The sequence below is a fragment of the Rhinolophus ferrumequinum genome, chromosome 17, assembly GCF_004115265.2.
Source record: "Rhinolophus ferrumequinum isolate MPI-CBG mRhiFer1 chromosome 17, mRhiFer1_v1.p, whole genome shotgun sequence".
NCBI lineage: Eukaryota > Metazoa > Chordata > Mammalia > Chiroptera > Rhinolophidae > Rhinolophus > Rhinolophus ferrumequinum.
In genome coordinates, this window is record NC_046300.1 from 37591873 (window position 1) to 37604811 (window position 12939).

Sequence of the window (12939 nt, forward strand, 5' to 3'; positions counted from 1 at the left end):
CCACCTGACCGTGCGCTCCTTGAGGGCAGGGCTGGCTCTGAGTTGCAGGCCAGGCGCTGGGTGGGTGCTCAGCTTGGGTGGGGGCAGGCGCAGGAACCTGCCAGGCAGCCCTGCCAGGCTCAGCTGCCTCTATGGCTCCCAGGGGCGAGCCGGTCTCAAGTCTAACTTCCCCTTGGGGCTTCTGTTCCCTAGATCCACTTCCCGGACGTGGAGCGGGTGGAATGGGCCAACAAGGTAAGGTGAGCGTGGGCCCAGTGGGGCTGGTCTCACTCCAGGCCTGGCCCTTGGCTGCTGCCCTCGGCTGAGTCACCTGCAGGGATGGGGGCGGGGCAGCACGTGGTCAAAGGCCCTGGCTGTCACTTGTCTGCCTGTCTCTCACCCTTACCACCCTCTGGGTTCTTCTCGTCACTAAACGATGACTCTTTTACCTGAAAAAAGTATTTTTTTAAAGCTGTGAAATTAACACATGGCTACAGCAGAAAAGTTAGAAAACACAGAGACATAGAAAAGTACAGCCTCCAGTGCCCTTCCCCCCAAGCCTGGATCAGCAATTCCCGGGAGAGGAAGGGAGGGATTGCTGCTCAGTCTGCCCTGGTTCCCAGTGCTGGCTGTCCAACCTTGGGCAGGTTGCCTAACATCTCAGCTTGTTCCTTCCTCTGTGCAATGGAATAATTATGGTCCCTGCCTTTGGGGTTGTTGTGAGGATTAATGAGGTAATTAACGCACCAGGGTGCCCGGCACACCATGGACGCCGGGGTAGCTGTCATCGCTGGTATGACTGCTGTTAGATCATGCAGGGAACTCCCTGTGGGCTCTGAGACTCCAGGGCTGGGACCCCCCCTTACAGAAGAGGAATCAGTGTCTGGCCCCCTATCTCATCTGCCCAAACCTGTCCCTAAAGTTGAAGGCTCCTGCAACCCCCTTCAAGTTTTCCTCAGGGCTTTTTCTAACACAAACCTTGCCTCTGTTTTGGACAGAGGCTTAGCCCAGAGCAGGAATGACTTAGGTTAGATATTTAAAAAGGACTTCCTGATGGTTTTTGATCTAAGGTTGGGATTCTCACGTTACCTGTAATGTCATTGTCAAGTGCATCAAAACCTGTTCCCAGCCTCTGGGTAAAATTTGGAGGAAGTAGCTTTCTGCTTTAAGAGGAGTGATCAGAATTCTGTGGATTAATGCAGGCCCAGGGCTTCTGAGACAACAAACCTGTACTGTGCCCCCCAAAATAGCATGCTTCCTGCACTTACGTCAGTGGGTTCACGGACCCCGCATGCATGATGTGTTTCTTGACCAACACACAGAGGCCCACACAAGATGCTAGACACATACCATTTTTGGGATGAGGCTCCTGCCCTCAGCTCAAGGCTCAGACGGAGAAACAGTTGTGTAGACGAACCACCCTCTAGAGCACAAACTATGTCCCAAGGAGCTTTGTACTCAAGAGGCACTCAGCAAATGACAAAACAGAGAGACAGGAAGATGGGACCAGCTCCTAGAGAGCCCCTGAGAGAGATGGGAACAATAAATCCCTAAAACCTCACGTCTTCAGCCTCCTCCAATTGGAAAGTGGGAGGCACATCTTTAAACTGAGGTCCAAGATAGAGGAGGAAGAAGAAGAAGCTTTTGCCTCAAACAGAATCTATTGGCCAGCTAGCCCTCCCTCTGCACCCCTTTCTCCTGCCACGAGGCCCCATTTCTCTGCTACTGTTCCTCTCCCCAGGCCCTGCCCTTGGTTCCCAGGCTAGGGCCATGAGTCATTCTGCTGCAGAAATCAGCTGAAAGCAACCTTTCCTGATTGCCAGAAAAAAATCAAATCCACAGGAGACAATTTAAGTTTCTCTTCTGTGATTTTTTTTTTCTTAGATCTCTGCCACCGGCTACCTCTTGTTTACACCACAGTGTACATTCAGATAATTTATGTTTGAGCACAGTCCTGAAGGGCTTCATAATGTTAGGTTTCATGAATGACTGTTTCATGGTGCTCGGCAAAACGGCACCAAATCTTGGGGGTTCCCCTGCCTGCACAGAAATGAGAACCACTGCTGTAGTTATTCGATGTTTGATGGACAGATTAAGTGGGGAGATGGGTGGGCAGGCAGGCAGATGGGTACTGCAGCGTAAGAGTTCCATGGCCCTTACTTGCATATATTTAAAAATATTTTCCAAGTATAAAATTTTAATGTTAGGGTTTGGAAGGGAAACTCCAAGTTAGCTGTTTAGCAAGGACTGTGATTAGACCAGCGATGGCCATGCTCCTAGGCCCAAAAGCTTCCGACGCCATGCGTCTGGCGTGGCGGGGCCCAGACCAGAGCCCTGAGAGCCTCTTCCTGTCCTCGCAGATCATCTCCCAGACCTGGCCCTACCTAAGCATGATCATGGAAAACAAGTTCCGGGAGAAACTCGAGCCTAAGATCCGGGCGAAGAGCGTCCACCTGAGGACCTTCACCTTCACCAAGCTCTACTTTGGACAGAAGGTCAGTGCTGTCACAGAAAGGGCAGCCTGGGTCTGCTGTGCCCCAGTCACTCACCTGACTGAGTGGGATCCACCGGGCCTGGCAGGGGGCCCGGCCCCCACCTACACTTCCCAGCCCCTGGGCCTCAGGACGGAGCCCTCACCGTGTCTGCAGGCTCTAAGGGAGCCTGGCTCAGAGAGAACAAAGAAGAGAGGTGGAAAACAATTCCATTTTTCTTAAGCCAAAGTTTGAAAACATGCTCCCTGGTGGAAACCAGCCAGATACGAAATCCGTAAGTCACGCTTACTACCCTCAGGCATCAGCTGGGGAGAACACACCCTCAAGGAGTGAGATAGTACCTCAGAGCAGTGTGTGAGATTACTAATTTATTCTGGCAGTCAGCGTCACCAGCCCAGGCTCGTTCTGTGAAGATAACAGGTGACCTAGGATAAAAGAAGTTTCTGTTTCGCACACCTCACTTCCTGTCCCTATTCCAGGCTGCTGCCTCTGCCCCACTCCTCTTGCCCCAAAGTGCCCCCTGAGGTGAGTCTTACTTTGGTCATCTGAAAATGCATCCTCCAGGCAGAGAACCCCTGTGATGTCCATCACCTGGTAAACCAGAGGCGTTGGCATCTGGTCTGCTCAGGAACAAGCAGGTGTCTGAATGCAGTTCAGCCTGCTGAGAGCTGTCTGCCAGCCCCCAGGCAAGTGCCCAGCTTGGAACTGCCAGCCCCCGAGTCGGGGGTGGATCAGGCGTGCCTGAGCCTGGGATATTCTGGTGCATGACACTCAGAGTCTGCCAGGACGGGTTTGTTCCAGCATCTGTTGGTTCATATGTTCTTTCCCTGTTTCATTCACGTATGACTTACTGAGCATGGCTGTGTGTGAGGCACTATAGACAGCGATGCTGTGCCTTCAGGAAGGTCACCATCCTGCTGTGGAGGGAGATGCATATGCTGGTGGATGACAACACGGCAGTGTCCGCACGGTGGTGGAGGAATGCGTGAATTCAGGAGTGGAAGCGTGTGGGGGCTGTGGTAGTCAGGGAAGGCATCCAGGAGGAAGTGATGTCTGCGCTGGCAGTTAAAGAGTTCTGTAGACTGCTGTGTTTAGAACAGAGCTTGCTCAGCCAGGCTGTTTGTCTGGTGGTGCCTGTGGGACGTGGCGCTGCTGGAAAGCGGTCCCTTGCAGACAGCAGAAGCAGGCTTAGAGGTGGCTGATCCTAAGGGATGATTTTTTTTATCACATCAGGAGAATTTGGTGGGGGACCAGCAGGCTGACCAGAAGTCCCAGCCCTACCAGACAAATACCAGACTCTTGGTCCTGGTATTGAAAGCCCTTCCCTCTTGGCTCACCCCGCTTGGCTTGCCTCTCCTCTCCAGTGTGGGCATCACAGAGGACTCCTCAGTGACCTTCCTGGGCTTGGCCAGGACCCACACACTCCCTTCCTTCACGTCCATGAGTGCTCCCATCTCCCTTCAATTCCTGTGTCCATGCCCAACTCCACTCTGCTGTGATGACCTTGGACTAGTGACTTAACCTCTCTGAGCTTCAGTTTCCTCTGTGAAAGGAAAGTACCTACTTCTAAGGGTGGTTGTGAGGCGTGTCTAACAGGCCTGGCCTTAGGGCCACTCCATGTGGCTGTGTGAGTAGTGCTTACACAGGGCACCTGGCCAAAAGGGCCGGGGGAGGCCAAATTCCAGCCTCGTGCCCCTTACCTAACTGTGAGCCCTGGCCTAGGGCCACGCTGCCCAGCACAGTGTAGATGCTCAAAGGATGGTTCTCTGTCCTCTGTGATGCGGCCTCCAGGTGGGCAGCCTTCCCCAAGATAGGTCTCTGCAGATGGGGGTCTTGGGGCCGGCTGAGCTTTCACTGATGCCCAAAAACCAACCCCCAGCTCAGGAGCAGCAGGCTCCAAACTGCGGGAAGTCAGTTACGGGGTCCCCCATCACCACCCCAAGGTTTCCGCTGGCTTTTCTGCATATTTAATATCAAGGGCTGAGCCAGGTGCTGTGTGGCGCAAAGCTTCTGTAATTCTGGGGGCCCTCTTAAAAAGAGTGTAAAATTAGGACAAAAAATTAATATTAAATAAGTATAAGAATGAGAAAATAAATTACAGTGAATTATACATTCAGAATATCACACATATCATAAACTCTGGGGAAACTACATAATCATTTTAATTAACTGCTTAGCATGTCCCCTTTTTTCTTGCATTTTTGGCTCCATACTCTTTGGTAACGTTGTCATGTGACAACATAAATATACTTTCTATGGGGAAAATAGAAAGATAATGGACCCTTTCCTCTAGCATGAATTTTTTTCTCCGATATTTTATTTTGGGAAATTTCAAACATAACAAAAAATTGAGAGATTTATGCTGTGAACTGTCTGGATTGCACCGTTCTTATCCTTTTGCTATATTTACTTTGGTATATATCCTTGCCTCTATCCTTCTTGGCATCTTTTTTTAAATGCATTTCAAACTAAATTCCAGACATTAGTGAATTTCATCCCTAACCACTTCAGCATGCATATTACTAACTCAAATTAAAATGAAATTTAATTTTTATTCTTGATAAATAATAACCACACTCCACTCCAATGCCACCAGACAGGAGGAGAAGAATTGGGGCAGAGGGGATAAGAAAAATTACCTAAGAGCTCAGCCCTAGAGGTTGGGGACTGTGGCCCTGGAGGGAGGACACTTGAATTCCTAGGGTCAGATCCCTCAGCCTGGGACCCTGCCCTCTTCCCTTTGCCTTAGGGGCTAACTCCTTTATCAGCCAGAACTGTTCAAATGCCTCCTCCTCCAGGAAGCCTTCACTAACCTCTGCCCACCGCAAGCTCGGTTGGGAGGTTCTCCTGATGTCCCCAAATCTCCACATGACAGCACAGGCTGTACCTCATCACATACTTCCCACTGTCTCCTGTGCTGGGCTGCGAGCCCCTGAGGGCAGGCTCAGCCCGCCTTGCTTTTTGCCTTCTCCCCAGGCCAGTGCCTGGCACAGAGTGGGTGCTCAGTAAATATCTGTGGTAGGAGAGAGAGAAAGAAGGGTACACATTCTAGGGAGAGTTGTATCAGAGTGACAAAGGCAGGAGGGCTGCTGGGTGGATTTCCATGTTTGTGCCTCATCCGGGGGGTGCAGAGATCGTATTGGTTGTAGCTTACAAAGCCCAGGGTTGGAAGGGGGCAGCAGCCATCCCTGCGAGAGACTTCTGCTGACCTAGCCCTCTGGCATCTCTTCCAGTGCCCCAGGGTCAACGGTGTGAAGGCGCACACTAACAAGCAGAGCCGGAGACAGGTGGTCCTGGACCTGCAAATATGGTGAGCCCTTGCCTGTGGGGGTCAGGGAGACACTGGGGGAGCAGCCACTCTGAGGAAGGAGAGGCATATGTACATTCTAAGGTGGGGCATGAAAGCCCCTCACAGAACATATACTGCCCTGAGCTGCAGCACAGGGTCCCTGCTTGGCATATGGAGGGGGATCAGGAGAATGGATGGTCCCAGGGGAGCCACCACCATCTGACCCCTCAGCCCAGACCTGGCTTTTCCCATCAGGCCAGGCACCAGGCACTAGGCATGCTCTGGGTACCAAGGCCCAGGCAGCAGAGCTTTCTTGGGGGCCAGGACCAGGTCACCTGGATGGTCAGACCAGCTGCCTCAGAAAAGATGTAGCAAGAGGGAGTAAATGGGACAAGAAGATATGGGCACTGTGGTGAGGCCCAAGGAGCTCCAAGCATAGGCTGTGAGAGACCAGCTAGAGAACTTGGCTCTGTGGCACCTCAGAAAAACTTATAGGATGCAAAGACACATGAGTTACTAGTTCAGTGGGTTGGGCAAGGGCACCTTTTTTGAATAAGGCTTGTAATAGGCTTGAGTGAATGAGAAGGGAGATTCAATCCAGGAAGTCTTCCCAGAGGTGGTGAGATTTGAATTGTGTTTTTAAAGGAGGAAGGATGAACTCCTGTGGTTCCAGAATGTTGCTGTTCCTTCCCAGTGTCTCATATTTCCTGTCCTTAGCCCAGAGGCTGGCACTGAGAGAGAAACTGGGGAGACAGCTCTGGGAACACCCATCCTCACTTAGTGGCTGGTCTCAAGTGTGTTGGCGTGGTGCTAGCTGTTGGGTGTCCTGGCCCCAAGGCTCTGCTACAAGATCCTTGTATGAAGGCTTGGGGCCTGTCAAGGTTACCTGGTCCACCCACCCAGCTTCCCAGTCAGCTCAGGCGGCTCCTGGGGTCCCCAGGTTCCCCCTGCTGCCCTTCGGGTGGCACTCAGCTCCCCTGCCTGTGTCCTGCAGATATTTGATGGCTGTCCTCTCCCTTCCCTTAGTCTCCTTTAGACCTTTGACAGACAGCCTCCTCATCTTTAGCTTCAAGGTCACCCATTCTGGCCTCCCTGTGCCCATCACTTGACAGGAGCGACCAGCAGGACTCAGGCTCCTGAGAACGTTACCTTTGCCCCCCTCCACCACTCCCAGCAACAATCTGGGTGAAAGGCTGGATATAAGCAGTGAGGCTGCCGTGTGTCCTCAAAGAAGAGACCTGGGCAGATGGGGCAGGGACACAGCAGTGGCAGAGGGGTGAGAGCAGTGTGTTCACCAAGAGGCCCTCCTTCGCACCCGTGGGGTGTGGGGGGGGGCAAGGTGGTACCCAGAGTCCCTGTCGTGGGCAGAGGTGGGGATGCACATGGGGCACCTGAGTGCAGGGCCCTGTGCAGCTGCCTCCCAGGGTCTGGGCCTGTGTCAACGTCTGTGCAGAGCCGAAAAAGGCTGAGGCTATGCGGTGACCATATCTGAGTGTGGCAGGGCTCAGGCTGGCCTGGGGGGCGCTGGGCGAGTTTCCTGACCTGAGTGTAGTCCTGCCCTTCCTCTCCACCCACCTCCTCTCTCCCCACTTTTAGCTACATCGGGGACTGCGAGATCAGTGTGGAGCTGCAGAAGATACAGGCTGGTGTGAACGGCATTCAGGTGGGTGTAGCCTGGCAGGACTTCCCCCCACGCCTGCCCTGGGGTGAGGGTCAGGGCAGGGGGAACCAGGCTGCAAAAGGGGGCGATGACACAAAGCACAGAGGCTGGTAATGATCGAGGGACTCCAGGCCCCGAGGTCACACTGCCAGGAGGTAGTGACTGGGCCTCCCCAACCTGCTGCTCAGCCGCACAGTTCCATACTTGGGGCTGTCTGTGAAGTCACCCCAGAAAGACTTTGGCTGCCCAGAGACGGGAGAGGTTCTGCCCATGCTCAGAAACTGAGGTGGATTAAGGAGGTGAAAGTACGTTGTGGCAGGAGTAAAGGAACTGAGTTGGAGCCGGAAAACCCTCCTGGGTCCCTGCTGGTTGCGCCTGCCTGAAATGGGTGCAAGGCTGCAGGCCCCTCAGTCCAGCACACCAGCAGAAGGCAGTGGGGGCCAACTTATGGCCCCTGTGGAGCTGGCAAAGGGATGGCAACTGCGTGCAGCTTTCTGTCCCCCACGTTTGGTCTCTGCGGTGACAGCAGGTAGCCCTGACATTTGGGGGCGGCACAGGCATGAATGAGACAGCAGTGGCCTCAGCTGAGTGCAGTAGATGCAGGAAAGGAGGCTGAGGCCCTCACGGGGCCCTCTGTGCCCGTCCAGTTGCAGGGCACGTTGCGGGTCATCCTAGACCCCCTCCTGGTGGACAAGCCCTTCGTGGGAGCTGTGACCCTGTTCTTCCTTCAAAAGCCGGTGAGGCCCGGGGATGAGAGGCAGGCCTGCTACTCCTGTGCGTGAGTGAGCGTGTCTGCTGGGCCCCAGGCACTAGCCTTGAGCCCAAGAATGGAAACTGCCTAAGCCCAGCGAGGCCCAGGCACCCCACACACCTGTCCCGTGTAATCTCAGGCAGCCTGAGGTACCCGACTCTGCTCTCCCCAAGGCCTGAAGCAGCAAAGAGAAGTGGCTTGCCCTCGTCACACAGGTGGTCTGAAGTATTGAGTCTATACCTTACCTCTCTGAGTCCAGGCCAGCCTGTGGTGGTCCTGGCAGGAAAGCAGTAGGCCTGACAGCCCTGGCCCTCCTGAGCCAAGGCCTGAGCAGGATTGCGAGGTGCTCACCTGCCTGGCACCCCTGCAGCAGGCATCCCCCAGCAGGCTGGGCTGTCCATGGGGGTGGGTGTGAGGCACTTGGCACAGGGCGCTCAGGCCTGGGCTCTGGCTCCTTCCAGCCTAACAGCCTCCCTCTGCCCTGCAGCACCTGCAGATCAACTGGACGGGCCTGACCAACTTGCTGGATGCACCAGGAATCAAGTAAGTGCCTGTGACAGCCGCCAGGCAGACTCCAAGTGTGGGGCCTCTGGGGCTGTGCAGTCAGTGACGGAGCTGCCAGGGGCTGTGCCCTCCCTCCTGGCTCCGTGCATGAGGACTGGGGGTAGGTGTCTACCCCTCCAGAGGAAAAAGCGTTGGTGTGTTTGGAGTGGGAGTTGGGAGGCTAAGTGCTGCTTGGCCGCTGTGGGCAGGCACTGTGCTCGGAACATGCATACACGTGCACGCACGTCGTGGGCGAGCCTGGGGACCGTGGCTCTGATCAGACGAGACGTCCTAGAGGAGGCTGTGTGGGCTAATGAGAGAGCACAGGCTCCAGAACCGGACCCAGCCAGACCAGGCTCCTGGTTCTGTTGCTTAGCGACGGTGTGACTTTGGACATGTTACTTCACCTTTCTGGGCTCTTCCTCAGTAAAAGGGGAGCCTGGCTCCTCTATCTTGAGGTCCCTGGGAGAAGACTCATGTAGGTGTGGTGGTAGCAGAGTGGATGTGGACACACACGAGTGTCTTCCTTTCATCCTTACTCCATCCCCTCCCTAACCCAAGTATGTGGGGAGCAGCCCATGCGGCCTCCCCCAAGCATGGTCCCAAACACAGGAGTGAGGAGCAGGGTGGGGTGCGGGGCCTCTCACCACAGGGGCCGGTGAGGAGGAGCTGTTATGGGAAATCCCACCTTCCTGGGGCTGGGGGTGGGGTGGGGTGAAGGATTGGGGGGTGTTGCACTCAGAGCCTCAGGTCCCCAGCAGAGAAGGGCTCCAGCCCCATGTGGACACACCTCCCCAGCAGGGAGGGACAGTTGGACTAGCCAGGGCATATACCAGCGGGTTCCCCAGGCTCAGGCAGCTGTCCCCGCCTATGGGGAGGACCATTCACTCTCTCACTGGGGACATTCCCACTGATCTCAGCCCCCTGGGTGCAGAGAACAGTGTCGTGCAGTCTTTCATACAGAAAGTATTTACTGAGCACCTACTGTGGCCAGTCCTGTCCTAGGCACTGTCCCTGCTGTGTCTACTGGGGAGAAGGAGTCAGGCAATAAAGAGAATTTGGATGTGACGTCAAAGAGCAGAAAGGCTACAGTAGCGAACTTGCATCTGACATTTACTGTGCACTACGCTCTGTTCTCAACACTTTATGCATATTAACTCATTGTTGTACAACCCTACTAGGCAGGCATAACCTCATTTTAGAGAAGAGGAAGCCGAGGTCCAGAGGGGTTAGCAACTTACCCAAGGTCACACAGCTTGTGGGTGGTGGAGCCACGATTCTCACATAGGCTCCAGGTCATCACTGTTAGCTACCATGTTGCGATGCCTCAAAGGACAAAGCAGGATGGATGGAGGGATTGAGGTTGTCAAAATGTGTATCCATATCCTCGTCTATCCAGACAGGCTGGGGTGAGGGCTGCTCTCGCCTCGGCAGGGCCTACCCGGGAGCTCTGCTCCGGGTTCCAGCTCCTGGGAGGAGGGGAAGGGCGGAGGGGCAGGCGGCCTGGGCGCAGTAGTGCCACCCCTCCACAGCTGGTCATGCCCACTCTCCCCAGCGAGGTGTCAGACAGCCTGCTGGAGGACCTCATCGCCTCCCACCTGGTGCTGCCCAACCGCGTGACTTTGCCCGTGAAGAAGGGGCTGGACGTGACCAACCTGCGCTTCCCTCTGCCCTGCGTGAGTACCTGCACTGGTCACAGAGCACAGGGCCCAGGGTTGAGGGACAGACAGGTGGGAGGGGGCAATGCGTTCTCACGTGATAATCCTTATTTCTGCCCTCTGGGGGCATGGCACCCCCATTTTATAGGGTGAAGACTAAGTCTCGGGAAAGTGGAATGGCTTGTCCAAAATCACCCACCTAGAGTGGGGCAAAGCCCCGGTGGCATTCCTTTCCAGATCCTGGTCCCTGTGTGGCCTGGGGTAGGGGCTGTGGGTGGTCACCCCATCCCAAGAAAACTCCAGGAGCCTCCCTCCTCCCTTCAGGACATGAGGCTCTCCAACTCCATCAATTGGTGATAGGAAGAATCTTTGGGGTCCGCGGGAAAGGAGAATGTTCAGTAGAGCCAGGACATGGGGCTCCCTTGGGTGCTCAGCAGCACTGCCCCCTGCATCCTGGGCCCTGCTCAGGAGGCCCCTGAGGACAGCCACGTGGCCACCCTACAGAAGGTGCCCTGGCTGTGGCCCTGAGCCCTTCGGGGCCAGGAGTCAGGACCTCAAGAGAGGGGAAAGCGCCCATTTCACCATCAGCACCAGGTACGAGGCATCAGCCCACTCAGGCCATGGAAGGGTAAGGGGCTGGCAAGCAAGGGACACAGACGTGCTCTCAGCCTCGCCTTACCGGAGCGTGGCAGCCTCAGAATAACCATACAACGCTGTCACCTACATCTAACTACTGGAAACATTCTGTCCTTGGGGTCTGTCCCACTCAAGATGTACTGTCAGGCTGCTACGATTTCAACTCACTCGGAATAGTTCCTGTGTGTGTGTGTGTGTGTGTGTGTGTGTGTGTGTGTGTGTGTGTAAACAGCTAGCCATGAATATTTACATTGATTTGTTTCATTCCATTTTCTATTTTCAGGGTTTCATTTTTACCTTAACTTCCTTTTACAATTATGTAAAACACTGGCACATTTCCAAAGTTCAGTATAGAAACACAGATTATATTTTAAGGAGTCTGGCTTCTACCTAATCTCCACCCTCTGCCTGGAAGTAGTGGTTTCTCCTTCCACTATTTTTCATTATTTGTTTTCTAAGATGAACAGCTAAGGTGCGTATGGTGGTGTGTGCATATGTAATTTTATTCACATTCCCCCTTTCTTTGATGAATGGCGGCACAGTTTTCCCCACCTTGCTTTTATCACTTCATGTGTCTTGAGGCTCACGCCATGCAGGGCAGTGAGCCCTTCGTCTCCTTGCAGCTGCAGAGTCAGTGCTCCACAGTGTGGATATGCTGCGGTTTATTTAACTAGTTCCCTATTGATGGACCGTTCAGTTGTGTCTGGCCTTTTGCTCTGACGAATATGTTGTCATGAATAGCCTTCTTATATTTTTACCAATATGGTGGTAGGGCTAGAAATGGGATTGCTGGGTCAAAGGGAAAATGCATGTGTATTTACTGATGTTTAAAAAAAAAAAAAAAGTTCTAGGCAGGAGGGCTACTGGCCCCTGAACTGTGTTTTTTCCCAATTCTTGTGCTCTGTTCTGCCTTAAGACATAGTCCAGAGTGTGGGGTGAGAGTTCGTGCTGGGCCCTTGGGAGTACAGGGACCCACTGCCAGCAGCAGGTGTGCCCACAGGGCTGTGCGCCTCTGGGTATCGGGAAGAAATGAGTCTACATGCAGATAGAGGGGGAGCTGGAATACAGGAGGACACCTCAGGTGGCATAGTTGTTGGCGCAGGGGGGGAATGCCTGCAGTGGAATAAGCCCCTCACATGGCAGGTGGGAGGCAGGGTGTTTGGGAAGGCCAAGAATATGGGTGGGTGTGGTGATGCCGTGGACAGAGCCCTGGGCTCTGCCATCACTTGCTGCGTGGCCTTGGGCAGGAGACTGTCGTCTCTGGCTTCTGTCTCCCCATCCAAACCATGGAGACGGTGACATGGGCTGGGGTGATGTCTGGTGGCTTTGGCTCTGATATTGTGGGCCTTGAGTGTTGGCACAGCACAGGAAGCAGCTGTGAGCCCTGGGCTGGGGCATTTTCCAGGGGGTGATCAGAGTCCACTTGCTGGAGGCGGAGAAGCTGGCCCAGATGGACCACTTCCTGGGGATCAGAGGCAAGTCGGATCCCTATGCCAAGGTGAGCATTGGCCTGCAGCATTTCCGGAGCCAGACCATCTACAAGAACCTGAACCCCACCTGGAATGAGGTGTTTGAGGTGAGGGTCTCCTCAGCTATTCCTGATGTCCTCCAGGCTCCACTCGGGGTCATGCTGGGTACAGACAGGGGACGGCCTCACACACCCAAGGAGCAGCAGAGAAGTGGGTCTTGGGGGCAGGCAGGTAGATCAGTGTAATCCCCACTTCCCACATCCGCCAGGTTTCCAGAGGCGGGCTGCTGTGCCCCATTGGAAGGACACCTTATAAAAGAATTCACACCTTCTTTCCCCACGGGAGTCAGCTTCGTGGGAAGTTTTCAAAGTTAAAAGAACCTAGAGGTAGTTCTGCCCCAATCCTCTCGGCCGCCCCTGCCAGAGCCAGATACCAGGAGCCTGAAGTTCTTCCTTAAGTTCA

At 54.4% G+C, this 12939-nt stretch overlaps 1 protein-coding gene across 1 annotated transcript in view; it reads left to right on the forward strand.

Annotated features, from left to right (window-relative positions):
- The window catches only part of ESYT3 (extended synaptotagmin 3), a 46837-nt gene that overhangs the window by 19878 nt on the left and 14020 nt on the right, over nucleotides 1–12939 (forward strand). Inside the window, exons 2-9 of the mRNA XM_033132703.1 lie at nucleotides 193–234; nucleotides 2340–2474; nucleotides 5705–5781; nucleotides 7357–7423; nucleotides 8068–8157; nucleotides 8659–8714; nucleotides 10270–10390; nucleotides 12414–12584. Of these exons, the coding sequence (XP_032988594.1) occupies nucleotides 193–234; nucleotides 2340–2474; nucleotides 5705–5781; nucleotides 7357–7423; nucleotides 8068–8157; nucleotides 8659–8714; nucleotides 10270–10390; nucleotides 12414–12584 (759 nt within the window). The remainder of the gene's footprint in view (nucleotides 1–192; nucleotides 235–2339; nucleotides 2475–5704; nucleotides 5782–7356; nucleotides 7424–8067; nucleotides 8158–8658; nucleotides 8715–10269; nucleotides 10391–12413; nucleotides 12585–12939) is intronic.